At 38.9% G+C, this 25,756-nt stretch overlaps 2 protein-coding genes across 3 annotated transcripts; both read left to right on the top strand.

Moving 5' to 3' along the window:
* Positions 1-17,323: 17,323 nt before the first annotated feature.
* LOC105219673 (uncharacterized) lies at positions 17,324-19,803 on the top strand. The gene is made up of 2 exons (XM_054227625.1): positions 17,324-19,626; positions 19,688-19,803. Exons 1-2 carry the CDS (start codon positions 18,232-18,234, stop codon positions 19,757-19,759), a joined length of 1,467 nt encoding a protein of 488 aa, XP_054083600.1. The 5' UTR covers positions 17,324-18,231; the 3' UTR covers positions 19,760-19,803.
* A 1,696-nt stretch (positions 19,804-21,499) lies between these two features.
* LOC128920509 (uncharacterized) lies at positions 21,500-25,489 on the top strand. 2 transcript variants are annotated; one of them, XM_054227888.1, is made up of 4 exons: positions 21,500-22,085; positions 22,147-24,781; positions 24,832-25,133; positions 25,200-25,489. In XM_054227888.1, the coding sequence occupies exon 2, from the start codon at positions 22,552-22,554 to the stop codon at positions 24,283-24,285; it is 1,734 nt and encodes a 577-aa protein (XP_054083863.1). In that variant the 5' UTR covers positions 21,500-22,085; positions 22,147-22,551; the 3' UTR covers positions 24,286-24,781; positions 24,832-25,133; positions 25,200-25,489. The 2 variants fall into 2 exon arrangements, 1 of the variants encoding a protein (XP_054083863.1); XR_008470574.1 differs by having other exon boundaries at positions 21,502-22,085; positions 22,147-22,289.
* The last annotated feature ends 267 nt before the right edge of the window (positions 25,490-25,756 follow it).

Consider the following 25,756-nt stretch of genomic DNA (forward strand, 5'->3'; position numbering starts at 1 on the left):
TCGATGTCTAGATAGATATGGCAAGTTATCGATTTCGATTGTCAATTCTAGTTTGTTCTGGTGCCATTTTCGTTACAATATGTTCACTTTTTATTTGATTTATTTCCTGCTTATATGACGTATGCCGTAGCTCAGCATCCGGAACAACGGACAGCGAACTCAAGTGCGAGTACATGTGTGTGCGTGTGCACACAAGTGAAATCAACTCGATGCAATTTTATAATCAGCCACCTCAACGTCTTTCGGTTTGGTTAATTATCTTTGTTATTCCGTCTTTAACAGCTGGACTTCTTTTCTGTCACATATTTTACTTTCATCATCATGCTATGCTTACTTGCAATCCTTTAACCACTACTTTGCTTCGGTGTCTTGCCTTTCAGCTAGGGTTCTTTTCGTACTGATGCATTTACTTTGGGCTTGCTTATCTTTGAATCGTAGCAATTACGGTTTTTGCATTTATTTCAATTTGCGCTGCATTTTGCACTCCACCCTGACACACATCATCCATAGCAGCAGAGGACATCATCATTATCAACTTCAATGTCGTTTAGAATGCTGTGCCATTCCTAGCTGTCCACTGTTGCGCTTCGTGTTCGCCTCTTGTTGGTCTTGTGCTGTGCTTTTATGATGTTACGTATCTTTGGAATTGCAACACGACTTTTAAACCCTTCTCGGTTGATTACGACACTGTTTACGTGGAATTTATTTCTTGCAATTTCTACTTTACTTCGTTGGTTTCTGAGATCTCTACCAAGCAATGCACACAGCGCACAAACACTTCCGTACATTCCCACAACATTCAAACAGCACCAGACTTTACTCTAAGCATGAACCACCATCAGCCACATGAGTTTGTAAGTTAATTAAATACAATCGTAAGTCTGCATCCAACCAAGATTCTATTTTGTTACCCATATTTCCGTTACTGTCATATAACTCCACCGCACAATTTCATACCCACTTTTCTCTTTTTTTGTAGCTCCTTTTCTGAAAATAATCATAAAAATCGTTTGTATCGATTTCTGTTGATTCGTTCAGGTAATGAGTAGAAGTAATTTATTAAGGATTTGTATTATATAATCTGATCAGTTGAGTTGAAAATAAAAGAAAACAGATTCCCGTTTGATTTGATGAAAGGAAATAATTATTTCCTCATATCTAATGGGTTAGGTATAGAGAAGCTCCTTGCCAACGCTAACATTTACCATTGGAACACTGTACGAGGAAGATCATATCATGCTCTTTAAGTCGAAAACCTAAGCACCGGAGAATTTTTGCTTTGTATGCAATACGATAATTTCAAATGCATATACATATTTCTACAAAAATGTCAAATACTATTTTTCTTCAGTTTTTAACGAAATCACTCTAATTGAATTCGTAGACATTATTTTTTAATTCGACCTCACTTTCTTTATGCGGATGAATATAGAAATTTTTGAGTGTGAGGTTTAAGTTAATAACTGATCCTTTCGTTGTATTAGACAACTTTCTATTTCGAAGCTTTGCTTTTTAACTTTAGTTTTAGTGTGCAAAAATAAATTCGTTGCAATCACTGAATATAGACAACTTTACAAAAACTCGTTTATACTTTCTTGTTAACGAGGCTACCCATCCAGCCATGCACATTTCTTATAAAGCTCATTTTTTGTTGTTTTTTATGTTTTTATCGTTTAGCTGGCGACAGTAAAGGCAGTGATGTGCAACTGTGGCAATCATACAATACGAGCGGGGATATTGTGCTGACGATGTTGCTATGAAAGCTCAACGAACAATTACTGAACACTTTTAACGACTTCCACGGCTTTCAACCTTTTATATATGTACGTAAAAGAGTTGACTCGCCGTGGATGAGGTTGAGCAACTAAACGTACTTCGTTGTAGATATGTAACAGTGTTCGTCTGATTGTACTTGCTGTCGTTTGAAATTTCTTCGTTTGGGTGAGACGACAGTGGTCTAGCGGCGCGGTTGATTGCTAACTCGTTTATTTTCAATTGTCAATTCCACTTTTTTTAGTCTAACATTCAATAAAACTTTCGACAAGTTAAATACTAGAATTTAATTTTAAGACCTTTCGGTCGTAAAACGGGGTTATGTACATATATGTATACACAGGCGGCTATAGCATTAACACAATTAGAAATATGACTCTTATTAATTTTTGTAATTGATCAGCATATCCTTTCAGCAGTACTAAATGTTTCAGGATTGGGTAGATTGTTGAGAGTGTTGCTCAACTTAATAGTATAATTGAAAGCTTAATAATCGTATCGCAATAAAGATAACAGTTAGTTGAAAATTTTAGTTTTTCGCTCGTATTGAGCTCAAATTATAGATTGACTGAGTGACTGTCATGCTCAAATTATGTGAGCAAAGTTTAATTCTAATATCTTCACTGGTGCTTGATTTATGTATTATAAAGTGAACAAAGAAGTTGGAATCTAAACTATTATAATTACGTATGGTTATGGAACATTTTCAAATCGTAACTTCAAGAAATAAAATTTGATTGAGATTAGTGGAGTAGTTATCGCTAGACAGACATTTGAATTTCAACTCGAAATCAGCAGATTTTGATATTTTTTGTAACTATGTATCGAACTCGTTTTGTTTTAGGCGTTACAACTAACCGTTATGTGAACAAAACCATTCTCTTCTCATACTCTATGCAACATACTCCGGGATTATCAAAATAGTTTAGTTTGGCTTAAAATGCTAACCTAAACTTTGTTTCAGAACTCGCACATAATTTTTTCAAAGTATAGAATACAAAGAATACATTACTTACCTTTAAATGCCGCGCCTTTGCAAGCAATTTATATAGGTCAATGTCAATTATTTGTTTTAGCGCCTAAAATTGTGCTAAGAAGGAAAAAGAGTGTACAAAAACGGAAAAAACGTAGAAGAATTTCGAAATTCTTCTGCATGCGTGAAACAGTATATAAAGAAAAATACAATACCTAGAAAGCAGCAAAAATTGCTGCCGCTTTTAAGGACTTTCAATGAGTGTTACTCTTTTAACGGCGAGCGAACTGTCCTAGCAATAACATACTAACAAAATTGTCTAACTTGGAAGAACGAACAACGAAGATGAAGTTACGCGCTAAAGTTGGATATAAAACCAAATAAAAAACGAAAAATAGAAAACTCCACAGCTATTAAATAAAAGTATATTGTAGTTGATGTTGTCCTCCGATCGTTACTATAAACATTTAACAGATGGTTGACGTTCAACGCCTGAAAATAGGCTTATATATTATGTACTAAACGCTTACGTGCTTAATAGTGCAATACTTGCTTTAACAGAGTGGATTGAAAAGAGAGCGATGAAAGGTCAGCTGTGACGTTTATTTTATACATACCGTTATAGTATATACATATATAAATGTCTACAAGTATTATTACATACAATTTCTTTCATAAACTCATGTAAAAAGCCGGGTACCGGCTTTTATGTGAGAGTTCGCATCAGCTGTTAGTGCGCGACCGACGAGACGAAAACTATATATATATACGACCACCTAAATGTATGTAGTATTTCTTTTACTTCAGGCAATGAACTTGTTGTGACGCCGACCTGGTCGCTGACTGTGATAGATAACGGGAAAATGCCATCACGTGGTAGACTAAGATTATTAAGTGTTTCTATTTGATTTATTTTCTGAATGTTTTTTAATGAGAATGAGATGGATCTCGCTTTTAATTTAGACTCAGTAGGGCGTGAGTCTACAACAGTAACTCAAATAAGATGTAAGGATTATGAATGAAAAAACGAATAGAAATTTCAATATTTCAGTTTATATAAGGAATATAGGGATAATGATAAAAAATATCGGAATATATTATATGTAGATGGCTTCATTCTGACGCTTGGAATGCGAAATACTGAAACATGAAAGAATGTTTTGGCCACTGCTTTATATGTTCGGATTTTGTAACTCTGTCTCAGGCAGTTAAATTAAACCATTTGAAATACGAGAAACCAAACTAATGGAAATTAAATATCTTATTTTATAATAAACCCAAAGATAAATTTACAAATAAATTAAAAATTTGAATAAAATTAATTTATAAAAAAAAATTGTATAAAAATACTGTTGTATATACGAAGTTTCCTTATTGCTCTAATCATGCTCTCTTTATTGTTCTCGCTCTTCACATTCCACTCTGAAATAATACGTTTTATCCAATTACACTCAACACTTTTGACAGAATCCTTTGTTCGCTTACGAATTTTCTCCCAGAGCAAACTCAATGGAAATTCACCACAGTTGGTATCCATGAGCATCTTTTTTGTTATTGTTGCTTTTTATTCACATGACTTCAGCATGTTACGAGAAGGACCACGGTATCATCGTCGCGCTGACAACACAACTGATAATTTCACCAAAAGGAAATATAAAAGATAACTTTGAAAACAGCAGCACCTACTAATGTAATGTGTATGTAGGTGTTTATAGCGCGACCTATAAGCTGCCGCCTTCTAGAATTTATTATAATTTAATAACTCTTAAAGTTGCTTTTACTTTAATATTATATAATCTGACACACCTGTCACCATGTCACAGGAATCGGAGGTGGAACTGTGAATGTAAGTCCAACGGGATATCTAATAAATATACATACTAACATACATAGATATATACAAATTAAATTATGAAAAAAATTTAAAACTAATTGTATGAGTCTTTGTGTAAAATTACGTAATTTTCGCACTTGAGTTTTTGTGAATTTATGCGCGCAAAGTTAATTGGCGGCAAATGTTGATGCATCTGATGATATTGACAGCAACGCAGCCATAACTCGGTCAATCGGTCGTGGCAGCGAAGTCACATGTTACGCATAATTAATGATAACAACAAATACAGCAAGTACAAAACGAACATATTAATATTGCCTACCGGCATCCACAAGCCGATCAAACGACGTCACGTGACGGATAAGAAAGTTGCTGTGTATGCAACCTTATTATTATTTCTTACTAGGCAAATATGCTCGTTATTGCTTTTGTTGCTATTAAAATGGTATTTGTTTTATAGTTTTAATTGCGAATTTTTAACATTTGAGTGATTGTTTTAAACCGATTCAAATAATCATATAATACATGTGTGTGTGATACATACAATAAATTAAATATTATGGAAAATGCGCCAATTTGTCAATTAATAATATGTCATGGGACATCGAAATGCATGTTTTAAATTGTTGAGTTACAAAGTGGAGCAATTAAGTCATAATAATGAAAAGAAAAAAGTAAATTAAATTAACATAATTATATGATTTAAATACAGAAAGGGACAAGTAAGGAAGATCTATTATATCTTCATATCTTAACCGATATATTAGCCGATTTATAAGGTATTAGGTGTATGGGAGCTAGAGGAAGCTACTATACTACTATATTAGATAAATTTCGTGTGAATAACGTTAAAATATCTGAGAGATTACCGATATTTTCGTTAAACATTTCCTCTTAGGCACTGAGTTTTTCATTTCCGATCTGGGGTCTTGAAAAGGTATAGTCCGATTGTTACAATATCTACATAAGTTATGTCACACTTCGAATACAGTATTTTTGTAAGGTTTTATTCGGATATCTTCATTTATTCCTCATGTACATATATATTATAATCTGAGCGAATCATATGGAATTAAAAATTGTATTATATGGGAAATAGACGTGGTTGTGAACCGTTTTCGTCCGTTTTCCATCGGTAATATCTGGATGTCAAAAATATTATGTACCGAATTTCATTGAAATTGGTCCAATAGGTCCTGAGAATTGGGTGGGTGACGCCACGCCCATTTTCCGTCATGCGATCATTGTCGCGAGCGGAAGGAACTCGGTTTGAAAATGTAAAAATGTCATTAACTCTGATGTTTTAGCTGATGTAGGCGTATTGTATTGATCCCATAATGAAGTGTATAAAAACAGCATTATCAGGGAGCTAATATATCCAGCGCTGTCATATGCGACTGGTATAACAACTGTCGCGTAGCAGTGGATTATACCAAGTCGATCAACAGGTAGCGGTGGGTAAAATTGGTGGCCATGGTAAAATTATACAAATCGACGAAAGCAAATTCGGTAAACTAAAATACAACAAAGTGTATTTATATTTAAATAAATTTTTGGTTATGTTTCATATGTAATTAATTAATTTTTTCCCATTTTAGGAAGGAGAGTAAAAGGCCACTGGGTTCTGGGAATGATAGAGGATGGAAGTGACGACATTACATTGAAGGATAGAGCCTCACTGACAAGTACTTAAAATATTCTTCATAAAAGAGAATTATAATAATTATGAACATTGTTCAAATTTAATTAGTCGTTCCTTGTATTTTTCCAAGTTAGCAAATATCACGATATTTAGTTAGAATAGGCTGTCGATGAGAAATTTCGACGTGTTCAACGTAAACTCGCCAATATACCAAATAGTGGAGCTGATGCATTCATACAACAAAACCAATAACTAGATATCCTGAATGAAAAAACAATTTCTCTCAATGATATACCTGTTGACAGATACCTGAAATAAGTTAATATATAATTTGTTCTGTATATTTAGAAAAGGACATTAGAACACGAAATGGCGAAATTTGCGAGTAAGTATTCTAAAATGGAAATCAGGGAAATGTTAGTATTTAATAATTGTGTATTTTTTTAAACAGATGGAAATTTTTCGACGCTTTTGGAATATTCAACTACTGCAACTGAAGCAGATAATGAAGTCTCATATGCCCAAGTAAATGATATCGGACCATATTCCGCTGAAATACGATTTTCCACCAATCCTTCGACTGTTCACCTAAAGTGGAGGCTTTTAGATATTGACACCACAAAGTTTGGCTTTTCTCGACGCATCAGAAGATCACTTTTTTGAGATCACTTCAAAAAAATTAGATCTGAACTACACAGGAAATGGAAGCAGCTCAAAGTCAACAAATTCATGTATCCACGACTACGTAATCTATATGTACCTTCACTCTTAGATTTTTCTTTGTTTCCAATTTTCGCTCGCATACCATGGACTTTTAGTTTGGTTGACAATATGTATATGCATAAACACACTCATGGCTAGTGGGCTACTGTAGGGGTCAGCAGATGACTGATAGTTGCAAGGCCTCCAGATATGTAGGTTAACTGCGAATAACCAATAAAAATTGCCCGACCAAAGCAGCAGAGATGGAAGGTATAGCTTAAAAGACTATATCTGCCCTACGAAGTCCCCTTGAAGATGCGAATTGATACCGTCCTTATAAGTGTCAAACTAAGAAATTCGGGAGCGTTTGACTCAGATTGAGTGGCTTACAGTACAGCGTCTGTATGTAAGCAGGGAGCGGCCTTACGACACACATCAACGTAACGGTCCTGAAGGGGGTCCCAACCGCATGAACACTACAACTTAACACGAGTTTGAAAACGAGAATAACCCCATGGCCTTTAGGCGAAGCTCAACCATAATGCCAGCACTTCCACTACATACCAGGCTAGATAACATTATCGCAGTAAGCTAGGTACCTAGTTTTAGAAAATATAACCAGGAAAATGCAACTTCTTCGACAACGAAAAATACTATTGGATATGTTCCAACTCGGTGAACAGATTGATAACTTGGTATACATATATGCTCGAGGTTGATAAAAGAAGATCTATTCACCAAGCGATGGCGGACTTCATTGGGCGGATAACCGCCCTATACGAACTAGTTGCCTCTGAACGAGCTACCAAAACAAACCAATGTGAAAGGAAGGAAAACATGTCCCAAACTTCGCCATGGCTTATGATCGCCATGCAAGCAAAGATTAATCTTGAAAGTGATAAGCAGACGACGAAAAGTAATAGACAAAACGGGTGACCGCGTTGTATCTCCTGAAACAAAAGTAAGCAATCTTCCGGCTACAGCACAGCCACCCGAATGGGTTTTGACCAGCAATAAAAACAAGGCGTGAAGAAATAAGTCGGAATCCAAAAAACAGAGCATCACTTACTAAGCAGAAATGAGTAGCAACGACAGCCGGAGAAGTATGCAAGACCAAAAATTATAAATTTCCTGTCGAAGACACAAACTGCACTCATTAGTCTACCTGCGAAAATCTCATGCAAACTCCTTAGTGTAAATAAGTTAAAAATAGGTTAGGTGCTGTGCTTCAAATGTCTCGAGTATATATTGCGTATCTGCAAAAACCCCGGAGATCTCACCGACTCTTGCTATTGATGTGGAGAAAAGGGGCATGCCGCTAAAGTCTGTAGTAAGGAGCCTTGGTGTGTTCTATGAAGTCAAGTCAAGTCAAGCCAAGTCGCAAATAAATTTTCTGTTGAAAAAACACAGGGAACACTACTGATGAAAACTGCATCGGACATTAGCATAGACGTGTTACTTTTGATAATATTTGAGAGCTACCGTTAGTCACACGTCACACGTACGTAGACAGTCAGGCGGCAATCAAGGCAATATCATCCTTCAGCATATCGGCCAAAAGTGTCTTAAGTGGTAGGACAGCAGTGGATGATGTCGCCAGAAATAGGCGACTTCAATTCTGCTGGGTGCCAGGCCACAAGGGCATAGAAGGTAACGAGATAGTGGACGAGATTGCCAAACGAGGCGAAACTGTCATCCGAACATATGATGAACGTTGATAGACCTATACACTGTCTATATGATTATCTAGACAGAAACTTGGTAAAAAAGTTCAAAACGCGCTGGAAGAACATACCGGGATGCAAAACCGCAAAAGTTATGTGCAAGGCGGTAGATAAGAAGTACACGAAATTTCTATTGGCGCTCGATAGAAGCAAATGTAGGAATATGATCGGCATACTCACTGGTCACTGTCTTGTGGCGGCGCACGCCTTCAAGATGGGGCTGATAGATCGTGAAGGCTGCTGGAAATGTCAAGAGCAAGGCACCAGAGAAACAATGGAGCACCTCTTCTGTGAATGTCCTGCATTATCAAGACAACGGCTTCAGCATTTGGGGGCAGCACAGTACGTTAATCTGGAAGAGACTTCGTTGGTAAAGCCACAAAGCCTTTTGAAATTCGCAACAAGCGCTGGCATCCTAAAGGATGACTACTCCTCATTAACCAAGTGATGGCACTCCATCTGGTTTCACAAAGGACCAAAACTGGTCTATGTGTGGCGTTGTAGCCTGCCAGAGTAACCTAACCTACCGTTAGTCAATACTAGCGGTTTCAATACATGGGCGGTTGAGTTGGGAAGTACCGAAATGTTCAAATGTGATTTTAGCCAAATCGAAGAAGACGCAAAACTCACTCAACATAGAGAAATAATTTAACACACACGACTGCTGCAAATTTCCCGTCACATTTCACCAGCGAAGCAGAAAATCTAAAAAGCAGTACGGTTGAAATAAAACAATAACAAAATGTGAGAGAAGACGACCAACAGAAAGAAAGGAAGCTTGTGAGAAAAAAAATTAAATGCAATCCCAAAAAAACATCTGGAAAATGTGAGAAGTTGTGAGGCCGTATGCTAGTAAATCTGTGTGCCATGGAACCGGAACGAAATACAAGCGACAGTGTAGATACTCAAGCATGCCGATTGGCCTGGAGACAATCAAGCCGTAACCAACTCGTGCAATCAAATGAAATGAGTGCTACTTTAACTCTGCGGTGCAACATTGTGGCGGTTAGGTGCAAACGACCACGCAATCATTGACAAAGGTGCACGTGCATACCAAAGTTCATATTTATTAATTCACAAGCGCACATAAATGTGTGCATATATTCGTATGAACTTCGCTAACCATCATTGGTTGTTTTTAATCTGAGTAGGACCTTGCCAAATGAGATTTTCTTTCAGCGGGCATTACCGTTCAACGAGTCCATTGCATTTTGAACACTGAATTCGGGACTATGCAATGGTGGGCCACAATGTGTTCAAATAAAATTTTCAAATCCGATGAACTACAATAGCAAGATAAGGAACTCTAACACCAAATTCATCAGATACACTATTACGGGGATTTAAGAAGAAATGAAGAATTTCTGTGAAACAATAATCGGAGAACAATTCTCAAACAAATATTTAGATAACACCATTCATCAATTTAAAAAAAAAAATATCTTTATGAATAAATTATTAAAGCGTCAACACTGTTCCCATCTGCTATGATGCTATGCTATTTGGAAAATCATTTTCAATGAAGATATCTATAATTTAGTCCTCATAAAACCTCCCACCCTAATATTCATTTAAATTTATGAATGTACGTGATTTTGTTTTATTTCGCCAATCACTCACATATGTCCGTGCACCTTTCGATTACAGATGGCGTGATGGCGTGTTCAGAACAGCACCTACTCATCGGAAGGGTGCAGCATACCGATCAGAGGAATTTCATCGCCCGCAACCCGTAAAAATATTGCACTTTTACTGTGTGCTGTTGTGTTATATATCAAACACACACCTATATTTTTGAAATTAATCAATTTAAATGAGGCAAGACCCTGGAGGATGGAGTCATATGTAGAAGTTCACGTAAGTGAGGAAAGTTTCTGACTGTCATTCAGTGAGGGAGTGGCCAGGAACGATTCTTTTACACGTGGCTCAAGCAGCTCACGACTTCCGGTCTTAGACCAAGTATCCTCTGGGTAGCCAACAGACATCCGTTTGGAGGCGAGCTAAAGTGAGAAGGCGAAACCCGCCTATGCGGTTGTGCGTAGGGTTTGGGACCCACCACATAAAAACACCCCCAAATGAAAAAGAAAAAACAGCCTCGGATGAGAGACCCCAATTTTGATGACGACCACTGCAAACGTTTAAAGGACTACGAAATAAGGGCATGCACCTGGAATGTCCGGACCCTTAATTGGGAAGGTGCCTCTGCCCAGCTGGTTGATGTCCTCGTAAGAGTAAAAGCTGACATCACCGCAATCCAAGAAATGCGATGGACGGGACAAGGACGGAAGAAGGTGGGTCCTTGTGACATCTACTACAGCGGCCATATAAAGGAGCGCAAATTCGGTGTGGGATTCGTGGTGGGAGAGAGACTCCGTCGTCGAGTCCTGGCATTCACTCAGGTGGATGAACGTCTAGCCACAATCCGCTTAAAAGCGAGGTTCTTTAACATATCACTTATTTGCGCCCACGCCCCAACGGAAGAGAAAGACGATGTGACCAAATATGCTTTCTATGAGCGCCTAAAAAGTACCTACGAGCGCTGCCCCCATCACGATGTCAAAATAGTGCTTGGCGATTTTAACGCCGGGGTGGGTAAAGAAGGTGTCTTTGGCACAACAACTTTGGCACGAGGTTTCAGACAAGGTGACTCACTCCCGTGTGATTTCTTTAACCCGATGCTGGAGAAAATAATACGAGCTGCAGAGCTAAACAGAGAAGGTACAATCTTCTATAAGAGTGTACAGCTACTGGAGTACGCCGATGATATCGATATCATTGGAAACAACACCCGCGCCGTTAGTTCTGCTTTCTCCAGACTGGATAAGGAAGCGAAACGTATGGGTCTGGTGGTGAACGAGGACAAGGCGAAATATCTCCTGTCGTCAAACAAACAGTCAGCGCATTCGCGTCTTGGCTCCCACGTCACTGTTGACAGTCATAACTTTGAAGTTGTAGATATTTTCGTCTACCTGGGAACCAGCATTAACAGCAATAACAATGTCAGCCTGGAAATCCAACGCAGAATCACTCTTGCCAACAGGTGCTACTATGGACTAAGTAAGCAATTGAAAAGTAAAGTCCTCTCTCGACGAACAAAAACCAAACTCTACAAGTCTCTCATCATTCCCGTCCTATTTTACGGTGCAGAAGCGTGGACGATGTCAACATCCGATGAGACGGCACTAGGAGTTTTCGAGAGAAAGGTTTTGCGGAAGATTTATGGTCCCTTAAGAATTGGCAACGGCGAATACCGCAGACGATGGAACGATGAGCTGTATGTGTTATTCGACGACATAGACATAGTCCAGCGAATAAAAAAACAGCGGCTACGCTGGCTAGGACATGTTGTTCGAATGGATGAAGGTGCTGCAGCTCTGAAAGTATTCGATGCAGTACCCGCTGGTGGAAGCATAGGAAGAGGGAGACCTCCACTCCGATGGAAGGACCAGGTGGAGAGGGACCTGGCTTCGCTTGGAATAACCAATTGGCGCCAAACTGCCAGAAGGTGGGATACGTGGCGCGCTGTTTTGGACTCGGCTATAACCGCGTAAGCGGTGTCTACGCCAGTCAAGAAGAAGAAGACCCTTAAGCCCACTAGCAAGATACAAATACCCATTTAATTCCTCCATAGAGAAGACCAGTTATTGACAATTATGACGAAAAAATGTGCAAATTCGCAATTACTTGGCCAGTATTATGACAAATCTGCCACATCATTTCCATGTTCAATACTGATTGGCTGAATTTCGTCATAACCTTCCTGTACAAATGAGGCGTGGCGTTTAAGAAGGCCACAAGTGGCAGCAACCCCAGAAATCATAGCGAAAATCAATGAAGTATATGGTGAGGAGACCGTCAAACATAATTATGGGGCTTAGTTAAATCTTACCGCGGTCGTGGGGGTGGGCGGAGGATGGGATCATGTGTAGAAGTTCACGTAAGTGAGGAAAGTTTTTGATTGTCATTCACTTGGGAGTGGCCAGAAACGATTCTTCTCCACATGGTTCAAGCAGCCCACGACTTCCGGTTTTAGACTAAGTATCCTCTGGGTAGCCAATAGACATCCGTTTGAAGGCGAGCTCAAGTGAGAAGGCAAAGCCCGCTTCTGCGGTAGTGCGTAGGGTTTGGGACCTACCACATAAAAAGGAAGTACCAATGAAAAATCGACGAAAGCCTCGGATGAGACACCCCCCTTTTGATGACGACCCCGTCAAACGTTTTAAGGATAATGATTTAATGGCTTGTACTTAGAATGTCCGGACCCTTAATTGGAAAAGTGCCGCTGCCCAGCTGGTTGATGTCCTTATACGACTAAAGGCTGACATCACCGCCATCCAAGAATTGCGATGGACGGGACAAGGACGGAAGAAGGTGAGTCCTTGTAACATCTACTACAACGGCCATATAAAGGAGCGCAAATTTGGTGTTGGATTTGTGGTGAGAGAGAGAGGCTCCGTCGACGAGTCCTGGCATTCACCCCGGTGGATGAACGTCTTGCCACAATCCACATCAAAGCGAGGTTCTTCAACATATCGCTGATTTGTGCCCACGCCCCAACGGAAGAGAAGGACGATGTGACCAAAGATGCTTTCTATGAGCCCCTAGAACGCACCTATGAGCGCTGCCCCCGCCACGTTGTAAAAATCGTGCTTGGCGATTTTCACGCCAGGGTGGGTAAAGAATGTGTCTTTGGCACAACAGTCGAAAAATTCTGCCTCCATGACGAACCATCGACAAAAGGCCTGAGGCTGATCGACTTCGCTGGGGTCCGAAATATGGTCGTCTGTAGTACCAGATTCCAGCATAAGAAAATACATCAAGCTACTTGTCTGTCTCCTGATTGAAACACGCGTAACCAAATCGCTGTGACGCTGACACGCTGTGATAGACGGAAGACATGTCTCCAGTGTTTTAGACGTACATACGCTCCGAGGACCAAATATAGACTCGGACCATTATCTGGTTGCAGCGAAGATACGCACCCGCCTCTGTGCTGCAAAGAACGCCCGTCAACAAACACGGCGAAGGTTCGACGTCGAAAAGCTGCAATCGCAACAGACAGTCCCAAAATACTCTACTCGACTTGCACTCCTGCTCTCTGAGAGCACCCATCAGCATCTCGGTATAAGGAAATTGTGGAACGGCATCTCAAACTCACTGCGTATCGCTGCAGCCGAAACAATTGGATTTCGGCAATGACAAAAAACAAGCTGGTACGATGGGGAAGCCGTCTCTCAGCGGAGAGAAAACAGACTGCCTACCTCTCAACGTTGCAAACGACCACAACACGTGCGGGATGGGGTAGATACCGAGAGCTGAAGAGGGAAGCGAGACGCATCTTAAGATAAAAAAAGAAAGAGGCCGAAATTCGTGAGTACGAAGAGCTTGAGAAGCTCGCAGACAGAGGTAATGCTCGAAAATTTTATGAAAAAATTAAGCGACTTAACGAAGGTTTCAAGACCGGAGCAATAATCTGTTAACCGATGTCCAGGGCATACTAGGATTATGGAGGGAACACTTCTCCGACCTGCTGAATGGCAGTGAAAGTACAACACCAGGAGATGGCGAACCCGATCTCCCAATCGACAGATGTTCCATTACCCGACCATGAAGAAATTCGAATAGCAATTACCCGCTTGAAGAACAACAAAGCAGCGGGGGCCGATAGAATACCGACAGAGCTATTCAAATACGGCGGCGAAGAACTGATAAGGTGCATGCATCAGCTTCTTTACAGAATATGGTCGGAAGAAAGCATGCCTGACGATTGGAATCTCAGTGTGCTGTGCCCAATCCATAAAAAGGGAGATCCCACAATCTGCGCCAATTACGTGGGATAAGCCTCCTAAATATCGCCTAAAAGGTTCTATCGAGCGTACTGTGTGAAAGACTAAAGACCACAGTCAACAAACTGATTGGACCTTATCAGTGTGGCTTTAGACCTGGAAAATCGACAACTGACCAGATATTCACTATGCGTCAAATCTTGGAGAAGACCCGTGAAAAGAGGATCGACACACATCACCTTTTTGTGGATTTTAAAGCTGCTTTCGACTGCACGAAAAGGAGCTGCATTTACGCCGTGATGTCCGAATTTGGTATCCCCGCAAAACTAATACGGCTGTGTAAGTTTACGTTGAGCAACACCAAGCTCCGTTATGACTGGGAAGGACCTCTACGAGCCGTTCGATACCAAACGAGTTTTCAGACAAGGTGACTCGCTATCTCCTCTCATCAAACAAACAGTCAGCGCACTCGCGTCTTGGCTCCCACGTCACTGTTGACAGCCATAACTTTGAAGTAGTAGATAGTTTCGTAAACCTGGGAACCAGCATCAACAACACGAACAATGTCAGCCTCGAAATCCAGCGCAGAATGACTCTTGCCAACAGGTGCTACTTTGGACTGAGTAAGCAATTTAACAGTAAACTCCTCTTTCGACGAACCAAAATCAAACTCTACAAGTGGCTTATCATTCCCGTCCTGCTTTATGGTGCAGAAGCTTGGACGATGTCAACATCAGATGAGACGACACCAGGAGTTTTCGAGAGGAAAAGATTTATGGTCCTTAGAACATTTGCAACGGCGAATACCGCAGACGATGGAACGATGAGCTGTACGAGTTATATGACGACATTGGCATAGTTCAGCGAATAAAAAGATAGCGGCTACGCTGGCTAGGTCATGTTGTCCGAATGGACGAAAACACTCCAGTCCTGAAAGTGTTCGATGCAGTACCCGCCGGAGGAAGCCGAGGAAGGGGAAGGCCTCCACTCCGTTGGAGGGACCAGGTGGAGAGCGACCTGGTTACACTTGGGATCTCCAACTGGCGCCGAACTGCGAAGGAGAGAGAGAAGTGGCGCACTATCGTCAATTCGGCTATAACCGGCTAAACGGTTGCAACGCCAATCACATACATACATATGGTGAGGAGACCGTCAAATATAATTATGGGGTTTAGTTAAACCTTACCGCGGTCGTTTGTGAAAATCTCATTCGAAACGAATAGATTACGTTTTTTATAATTTCTAATCCAATTCCCAAGCCGCTTAAAATTTATTTTATCTCCATTTATTATTATGATTAGGTTACAAAATACACATTTAAAAAAAGCCGGCTCAGTTTAGTAAAATAGCATATATTCATGACACACAGCTTTTAAATAATAAGAATCAATAGGTCCCCTATTATTCCCGTTCTGCTTTATGGTGCAGAAGCGGGGACGATGTCAACATCCTATGAGACGACATTCAGAGTTTTCGGTGAAGCAAATAAACTCAAGATGCTACTTAACAAAAAATTAGTGGTTTTGATGATCGATACAAAAATATCTGCCGCACCTGCAGTATGTTCTTAAAGGAGTAAATAAAACAGTCATTATTTGTAACGTTAACAACATCAACCGGATTAATTAATCAACAATTGTTTTTCCAAATAAATTTCAAACTAGATCCACTATAAAGAGCATTCGCACAATAATATTTCTAAAATAGTGCATTTAATTTCAAAACCGCGGCCACAAAACTGCAACTGCTGTCAACGCCATTTCCTGTCACAAATTGCCGCAATAACAACAGCAAAAGCAAATAAAAAACAGGAAAAACGTTAACTTCTGCTGTACCGAAGCTAATATACCCTTCACAGGTGCATTTCTTTTAGTAACTATGTGTTTAAGCAAATCTAAAGACGTAAGAAAAAGTAAGTAAAAAAAGAAAACATTTTACTAATTTTTTTTAGTCGGGTTGTTTGCTAGAAACATTAAGGTTATATAGTTAATCGATCTGAATCTGATTTCTTCGGAGATTATATTATTACCTTAAGCAGTAATCCATGTCAAATTTCGTGAAGATATGTAGAAAAATGCGGAAGTTTTCCATACAAGCCCTTGATTCCGATCGTTCAGTTTGTATGGCAGCTATATGTTATAGTGAACCGATCTGAACAATTTTTTCGGAGATTAAATTATTTCTATGAACAATAACTCACACCAAATTTCGTGAACATATGTAGTAAAATGCGGATGTTTTCCATACAAGCCCTTGATTCCGATCGTTCAGTTTGTATGGCAGCTATATGATATATTGGTCCGATATCGGCAGTTCCGACAAATGAGCAACTTCTTGAAGAGAAAATAACATCTGCAAAATTTCAAAACGATATCTTAACTGAAGGACTAGTTCGTATATATACAGACGGACGGACAGACGGACATGGCTAAATCGACTCAACTCAACATACTGATCATTTATATATATACTTTGTAGGGTCTCCGACGCTTCCTTCTGGGTGTTACAAACATCGTGACAAACTTAATATACCCTGTCTGTTCAGGGTATAATAACAACAACAGACATTTCTGCCAGATATCATGCAGCAGACAGTTAGCCGTGTACATAGACATATAATGAGAGTAAATGCTCAGTAGGAAAAATATTTGGTAGCAGAAAACTTACGGATTTATAACTAGAATGTGTTAAAAGTCAAAACACTGATACAGTTTCGGAAGGTAGCAAAAAACTCAGTTGTGTATTTTTATAGTGAAGAATAACGAATAATCTCGAAAACAGACATGTCCTAGGCTCGAGCGTGAAAAAAAGGATGGCAGTAGTTGTTCAAAAATGAACATGTATGTTGAAGTCAAAAGGCCACACTTAGTTTTTATGTAGCAATACATATATATACATTTTTTTATTACTCTACATATTAAGAATATTAAATAAGAAAAATGTAATAACACATACAGTCCACTGAGCATAAATATGTATGTTCAAATATATTTAACGAGCATACATACATACATACATATAATACATACATTTATATATACAACGTACATATATTTATATGAGGCACGCATGCATCTATATGCAACATGCATGCACTCAACAAACACATTTATATGTATGCACAAGATAACCTATTGGTTATAAAAATACATTTGGGCAATTGCTTGTTTGCATTTGAAATAACCCCTTATCGTGCAACATATAAAATATACATATAGACATACACACATACATATATAATTAGTTCTTAAGATAATTCTAAAATTTGTATATAAGTAAGTAAAAAACCAAAATAAAATCAGAATGAAATAGTTCTCACTCAAGCTTGGTGTTTCAAATATTTTCCCCGACCCGCGGTAAGAGGTATTTGAAATCAGCTTGTTTTAAACATTTGGTCCTTCGAGCCGGATAGAGAGATCCGGAGCCGAAGAGAGATCCAATTAAGAAGGCCTGCTATTAGAATATAGAGGCACCTATTACAAAATTTGGTCTTTAGAGCAGAATGTGAGCTCAGACAAATAAAAAGACCTGTATATAGAAGAAATACAGGCAAGAAAAAGTCCTATACATGAATTAGGCAAAAGACAAAAAAAAAAAAAAAAAATCAATTGAAAAGATTGTATGTAAAACGTATTTGCGAGAGACAATACGCATTAGTTAACTGTTATTCAAAGAATTACAGCAGCTGTGAGTCGAGGCACAGCAAGATCAACAAGGCGATCGAAACAAAAATCCTCAAATTCTTTGAAGAAAAAGAACAGTTTGTTTTTTATAAAATTTTAATATAAAAAAAATATATGGAAGTATACCGCATTTATTGTAGAGTTGGGAGACAACAACAAGCATCCAAAGGAATGGATACAGCGGCAAGAGCGTATAGCCCAACCGAAAAGGTGGCAGACCATTTATTGCAAGCAATTGAAAAAAGATCAGAAAGAATTATATCTATAATTGCAGAGGTAAAAGCAAATATATATATTGCTGACGAAGCTGCACTTGAAAGGTATGAAATTCAATTACAACATTTTCAAAACCTCGTGGAGCAAAATTTGGATGAGTTATCATATAAATACGACGAGAAATTTATTTATATTGAAGCAGAGGAATTACTGATTGAAGTCGCCGAAATTGTACGAATGTTGAAAATGCAAAGGGAATTATTCAACATTAAATTTTCGAGCCTACCTTTTAAGGCTCCAGCTACTAGTGGTTTTGACGCTGATACAAAGGATAGTGTCTTTGGTCAAACCAATACATATGACTCAGATCCAGAAATGCAATCAAATAAATTTTCGAGCCTAATTTTCAAGGCTCCAGCTAACAAAGGTAAGGTGGAAGCTAATAGTGGAAGTACTTTTGGCACCGCTACTACAGTTGGGTCCAAGGCATATGACGATGGAAATATGCCACTGGAGAGACTTGCCGGTAATGAACAACCAACTAATGACAAATACACATTGGAGAAAGTCACCTACCCTTATGGTGATAACCCAATTACAAAGGACCTGAAAAGAAACGACGACGCAGATGCATTACATGTCAAAAAAGTAGCAACACAGAAGGAAGATGTTACTACTTCTTCAAAACGTATCACTGTTCACAGCGAAATTTCGTTTCCGCATTATATGCTGTCAGAAAAAATGTTCATGAAAGAAGAACTTATTTCAGAAAGTTCTTTAGCAGAAGAATCTCATGAATTTCTTTTATCTGAGGAAAAAACAAATAAATTGGTTGAAGAAGAAGAAAAATATACACAAGGAGTTATTACTGAAAGTAACCAAATCGAAGAAAATATTGAAGATAAAAATGTCCAGCAATACAGAAGCAAATCGTGCAGGAGCTGGAGAATAACAATAACACCGATTGTGGCAACGATGATTGGTGGAGATATTCGTGGTAAGAAGATACCAGACAACAATACAACATATAGGAGGAAAAATAACATGCTTGATTCACGAATGAAAAAGAAATACCACAATGTGAAAAAATTAATATATAAAAATATGATAACATTACTGAAGAAAAGATCCAATGCGTTGGAAATTGATAAGAAGACATTATTACAATCTACAAGGAAACGTCGAGAACCATTTGAACTTGCGAAATACAATCAACAGATTTTGTTTGGAAAAGTGGATGTAGTAACAACCATTTGGGAGTTACTAATACCATGGCAACTTATGTTGGAGCAGGTATGGAGACTACATAAAACGGAATTATTAAACATTACATTAAAGGCCACTTTGGATTTAGGAGCACGATGCACTAACCGCTACAAAGTCGTTATTCTTGCGGCTTCACAAAAGTATCACACACAAATGTTAATTAGGCATCGGTAACGACGAGGCGACGATTACAAACTGAGGTCATCTATCCAGGAGTCACTTTTGTGAAGCCGCAAGAATAACGACTTTGTAGCGGTTAGTGCATCGTGATTTTTCTTATTTAATATTCTTAATATGTAGAGTAATAAAAAAATGTATATATATGTATTGCTACATAAAAACTAAGTGTGGCCTTTTGACTTCAACATACATGTTCATTTTTGAACATTCTCCCGGGCGACAAAAGTGACTCCTGGATAGATGACCTCAGTTTGTAATCGTCGCCTCGTCGTTACCGATGCCTAATTAACATTTGTGTGTGATACTTTTGTGAAGCCGCAAGAATAACGACTTTGTAGCGGTTAGTGCATCGTGCTCCTAAATCCAAAGTTTAATTTATACAGGTCTTTTTATTTGTCTGAGCTCACATTCTGCTCTAAAGACCAAATTTTGTAATAGGTGCCTCTATATTCTAATAGCAGGCCTTCTTAATTGGATCTCTCTTCGGCTCCGGATCTCTCTATCCGGCTCGAAGGACCAAATGTTTAAAACAAGCTGATTTCAAATACCTCTTACCGCGGGTCGGGGAAAATATTTGAAACACCAAGCTTGAGTGAGAACTATTTCATTCTGATTTTATTTTGGTTTTTTACTTACTTATATACAAATTTTAGAATTATCTTAAGAACTAATTATATATGTATGTGTGTATGTCTATATGTATATTTAATATGTTGCACGATAAGGGGTTATTTCAAATGCAAACAAGCAATTGCCCAAATGTATTTTTATAACCAATAGGTTATCTTGTGCATACATATAAATGTGTTTGTTGAGTGCATGCATGTTGCATATAGATGCATGCGTGCCTCATATAAATATATGTACGTTGTATATATAAATGTATGTATTATATGTATGTATGTATGTATGCTCGTTAAATATATTTGAACATACATATTTATGCTCAGTGGACTGTATGTGTTATTACATTTTTCTTATTTAATATTCTTAATATGTAGAGTAATAAAAAAATGTATATATATGTATTGCTACATAAAAACTAAGTGTGGCCTTTTGACTTCAACATACATGTTCATTTTTGAACAGTAGTTATAATTTCGGTAGAGCATAGTTAGATTCCAGAGAGCTGCATATACAATTTCGAAAGCAGCCGTTTTTCCAGTCGGTCCCTTCACATCAGCTTAATGATTATAATGGGAAATGTTAGCCGTAGCATGATTCGTTCCTCCTAAATTTCTCACACATTAGAGATGTCAGCTAGATCCTGCTAGTGAATATGAGCATTTATTGTTTGAAGATATATTTAATGGTCAAGACAGAGAATCTCTGTCATTTTCTCAAAACGATTTATGTATGTACATTTTCACTTCAAACAAAACTCAAATATAAACACCATATTCTGAAGTTAAATCAATTTTAAATATTCTAAATCGCTACCTTACACAATAAAATGGTAAAATTGTATATAATACTCTCTACTAATTGAAGCATATTTTCCAGTTATCATCAAGGTTTGAATCAAAAATGTCTTAACTTTACTGTCTTTAAACAGCTTAAAACCTTAAATATAATACATAACATTAGAACAGTAAGGCATTTCGCACAGGGCACTGAAACAAATTGCCACAGTCATGCGCGATGTTCATTCGATGCTGGTTCGACAACGACTGAATGATAGAGCGTAAGCGTACGTGTGATGTGAAGATGGCACAATTGTGCCGAGCAGTGCCGACCACTGACATAAAGCTATACATTTATATACGAAAAGGTAAGAGTCAGTGTGGTAGAGAGTCAGATATGTGCTGAACACATAGAAGACGACAAGCGACGAGCGACATCTGTCAAATATTAAAATACAAGCGTTCTTATGGGCACAGATTTTTTGACAACAGCACGACTACGCGACAACCGACTTGTAGTTGTCGTTGTCGCTAAATTAAAAATGTTTCTAATTTTGGCGACGACAATGGCCGCTGTAGAGCTGCCACTAATATGTGAAATGTAAAATTATTAAAAATTTTAATAAGTATGACGATATTTTGCCAGCAGAAGCGTAAAATAGCTTTGATATATTATTTATAATACATTATTTATAATTTAAAACAAACAATTCGGTTTATTTATAATGTTTTATACAAAAAATTTAAATTTTCAAAATATTTAAATTTTATTTAAGAAAAAGGTGTTAGTACGGCAACAATGAAATTGTGTACATCAAAAATTGAAAGTTGTTGTCGAAACAAATAAACATCGTAGGAGACTGCTAGGACAGATAATATAGCACTGCGCATTACTTTTATTTGGTAAGATTTTTAAGTTTAATTATTAAATTACTTTGTTTACAATTAAAATTTTATATTTCAGATTTAATTATGGATTTCGATGAAGCTTTAATAGAAGAAGTGCGTCATCGCCCATTTTTATATGATCTTGGGCATGGGATTATAAAAAATTGAGAAAGAAGGATCTTGCGTGGAAGGAAGTCGGAGTGTGTATAAAATTGAGTGGTAAGTAAAGAAGTAAAGGAGGATGGATCATGTGTAGAAGTTCACGCAAGTGAGGAAAATTTTTGATTGTCATTCACTTGGGAGTGGCCAGAAACGATTCTTCTCCACATGGTTCAAGCAGCTCACGACTTCCGGTTTTAGACCAAGTATCCTCTGGGTAGCCAACAGACATCCGTTTGAAGGCGAGCTAAAGTGAGAAGGCGAAGCCCGCTTATTCGGTTGTGCGTAGGGCTTGGGACCCACCACATAAAAACACCCCCCAATGAAAAATCTACGAAAGCCTCGGATGAGACACCCCCCTTTTGATGACGACCCCTGCAAACGTTTAAAGGACAATGATATAAGGGCATGCACCTGGAATGTCCGGACCCTTAATTGGGAAGGTGCCTCTGCCCAGCTGGTTGATGTCCTCATACGACGGGACAAGGACGGAAGAAGGTGGGTCCTTGTGACATTGCGCAAATTTGGTGTTGGATTTGTGGTGGGAGAGAGACTCCGTCGCAGAGTCCTGGCATTCACCCCGGTGGATGAACGTCTAGCCACAATCCGCATCAAAGCGAGGTTCTTCAACATATCGCTGATTTGCGCCCACGCCCCAACGGAAGAGAAGGACGATGTGACCAAAGATGCTTTCTATGAGCGCCTAGAACGTACCTATGAGCGCTGCCCCCGCCACGATGTAAAAGTCGTGCTTGGCGATTTTAACGCCAGGGTGGGTAAAGAAGGAGTCTTTGGCACAACAGTCGGAAAATTCAGCCTCCATGACGAAACATCGCCAAACGGCCTGAGGCTGATCGACTTCGCTGGGGCCCGAAATATGGTCGTCTGTAGTACCAGATTCCAGCATAAGAAAATACATCAAGCTACTTGGCTGTCTCCTGATCGAAACACGCGGAACCAAATCGATCACGTTGTGATAGACGGAAGAAATGTCTCCTGTGTTTTAGACGTGCGTACGCTCCGAGGACCAAATATAGACTCGGACCATTATCTGGTCGCAGCGAAGATACGCACCCGCCTCTGTGCAGCAAAGACTGCCCGTCAACAAACACAAGGAAGGTTCGACGTCGAAAAGCTGCAATCGCAACAGACAGCCACGAAATACTCTACTCGACTTGCACTCCTGCTCTCTGAGAGCACTCATCAGCATCTCGGTATAAGGGAACTGTGGAACGGCATCTCAAACTCACTGCGTACCGCTGCAGCCGAAACAATTGGTTTTCGGCAACGACAAAAAACAAGCTGGTACGATGAGGAGTGGCGTCTCGCAGCGGAGAGAAAACAGACTGCCTACCTCGCAACGTTGCAAACGACCACAACACGTGCGGGATGGGATAGATACCGAGAGCAGAAGAGAGAAGCGAGACGCATCTGCAGACAAAAAAAGAAAGAGGCCGAAATGCGTGAGTACGAAGAGCTTGAGAAGCTGGCAGACAGAGGTAATGCTCGAAAATTTTATGAAAAAATGAAGCGACTTAACGAAGGTTTCAAGACCGGAGCATCCTCATGTAGAGACCAAGGTGGTAATCTGGTAACCGATGTCCAGGGCATACTGGGATTATGGAGGGAACACTTCTCCGACCTGCTGAATGGCAGTGAGAGTACAACACCAGGAGATGGCGAACCCGATCCCCCAATCGATGACGATGGAACAGATGTTCCATTACCCGACCATGAAGAAATTCGAATAGCAATTACCCGCTTGAAGAACAACAAAGCAGCGGGGGCCGATAGATTACCGGCAGAACTATTCAAATACGGCGGCGAAGAACTGATAAGGTGCATGCATCAGCTTCTTTGCAGAATATGGTCGGAAGGAAGCATGCCTGACGATTGGAATCTCAGTGTGCTCTGCCCAATCCATAAAAAGGGAGATCCCACAATCTGCGCCAATTACCGTGGGACCAGCCTCCTAAATATCGCATACAAGGTTCTATCGAGCGTACTATGTGAAAGACTAAAGCCCACCGTCAATAAACTGATTGGACCTTATTAGTGTGGCTTTAGACCTGGAAAATCGACAACTGACCAGATATTCACCATGCGCCAAATTTTGGAGAAGACCCGTGAAAAGAGGATCGACACACGCCACCTTTTTGTCGATTTTAAAGCTGCTTTCGACAGCACGAAAAGGAGCTGCCTTTACGCCGCGATGTCTGAATTTGGTATCCCCGCAAAACTAATACGGCTGTGTAAATTGACGCTGAGCAACACCAAAAGCTCCGTCATGATTGGGAAGGACCTCTCCGAGCCGTTCGATACCAAACGAGGTTTCAGACAAGGTGACTCACTATCGTGCGACTTCTTTAACCTGATGCTGGAAGGGAAGGGGAAGGCCTCCACTCCGTTGGAGGGAGCAGGTGGAGAGCGACCTGGTTAAACTTGGGATCTCCAACTGGCGCCGAACTGCGAAGGAGAGAGAGAGGTGGCGCACTATCGTCGATTCGGCTATAACCGGCTAAACGGTTGCAACGCCAATCACATACATACAAGTAAATTATAGAAACACTACATAAAATTTTCTCTAATAATTCATTAATAGAACTGGAGTGCAAGAAAAGATGGAGGAGCCTTCGTGACTGTTACAAGAGTTGCAGGCGAATGGAGCAGGTCCCTTCTGGAAGTGGTGCCGAGGCGAATAGAAAAAAATGGAAATACTTGGATGCGATGTCGTTTTTGGAGAGTGCAACAACTTCCAGGCGGTAAGGTAATATACCAATGATTATATATATAAGCTATGAAGTGGAATATCTCGAGGATAGTGACATCGTTATTATTGACAACTCCCAGGATAACTCAGTACCAGAAACAAGAAATACAGATTCAGATGTAAATAGACGAAAGGTAAAAATATATAGTTTGTATTATTTTTTATAATTATTCTAATTACTTAATAATTTATGTTCACAGAAAAAGGACTGCGCAAAATTTGAACAATTTCTAGACATGGCAGGAAGAAGCATTACCGAAACTTGTGCTAGCTTTATTGAAAGTAATAGGAAGCAAAACTCCACCACCCTGCACTTTTCGTCATTGGCCGCAAAAATAATTGAATCTGGTCTTCCACAAAACGTAATAAATGAAATTGAAGAAAAGGTATCAAATTTAGTGTTTGGTGAAATTAAAAAAATTTATTCCACCAACACACTATAATTTTTTTATTTTTCTTTTTTTAAATGTAAATAGATTTTTTAGTTTTTAAGTAAATCTTTATAGACTGAAGTACCTTTTTTTACAAAATGTATATATGTAAATAGCTTTATTAGTTTTTAAGTAAATCAGTAAAACTGAAATACCTTTTTTTACAAAATGTATACATGTATGTAAATATATTTTAAAATGAATTTTTAATTTTGAATTATGTAAACTGTGAGACTGAAATACCTTTTTTATTTTTATATATTAGAATTTCACTAAATTAAAATTTTGAATAAAACATTTTTTTTTATAATATTTTGTTTTAATTA

This window comes from Zeugodacus cucurbitae, chromosome 3 (assembly GCF_028554725.1).
Source record: "Zeugodacus cucurbitae isolate PBARC_wt_2022May chromosome 3, idZeuCucr1.2, whole genome shotgun sequence".
Classification (NCBI taxonomy): domain Eukaryota; kingdom Metazoa; phylum Arthropoda; class Insecta; order Diptera; family Tephritidae; genus Zeugodacus; species Zeugodacus cucurbitae.

Bases quoted from the DNA above. Each gene is read 5' to 3' on its own strand.
- LOC128920509 (XM_054227888.1), top strand. From the start codon at position 22,552: ATGAAAAATCTACGAAAGCCTCGGATGAGACACCCCCCTTTTGATGAC.
- LOC105219673 (XM_054227625.1), top strand. From the start codon at position 18,232: ATGGAAGTATACCGCATTTATTGTAGAGTTGGGAGACAACAACAAGCA. The intron at 19,627-19,687 runs GTATGGAGACTA...CTTTGGATTTAG, and splicing joins GGCAACTTATGTTGGAGCAG to GAGCACGATGCACTAACCGC.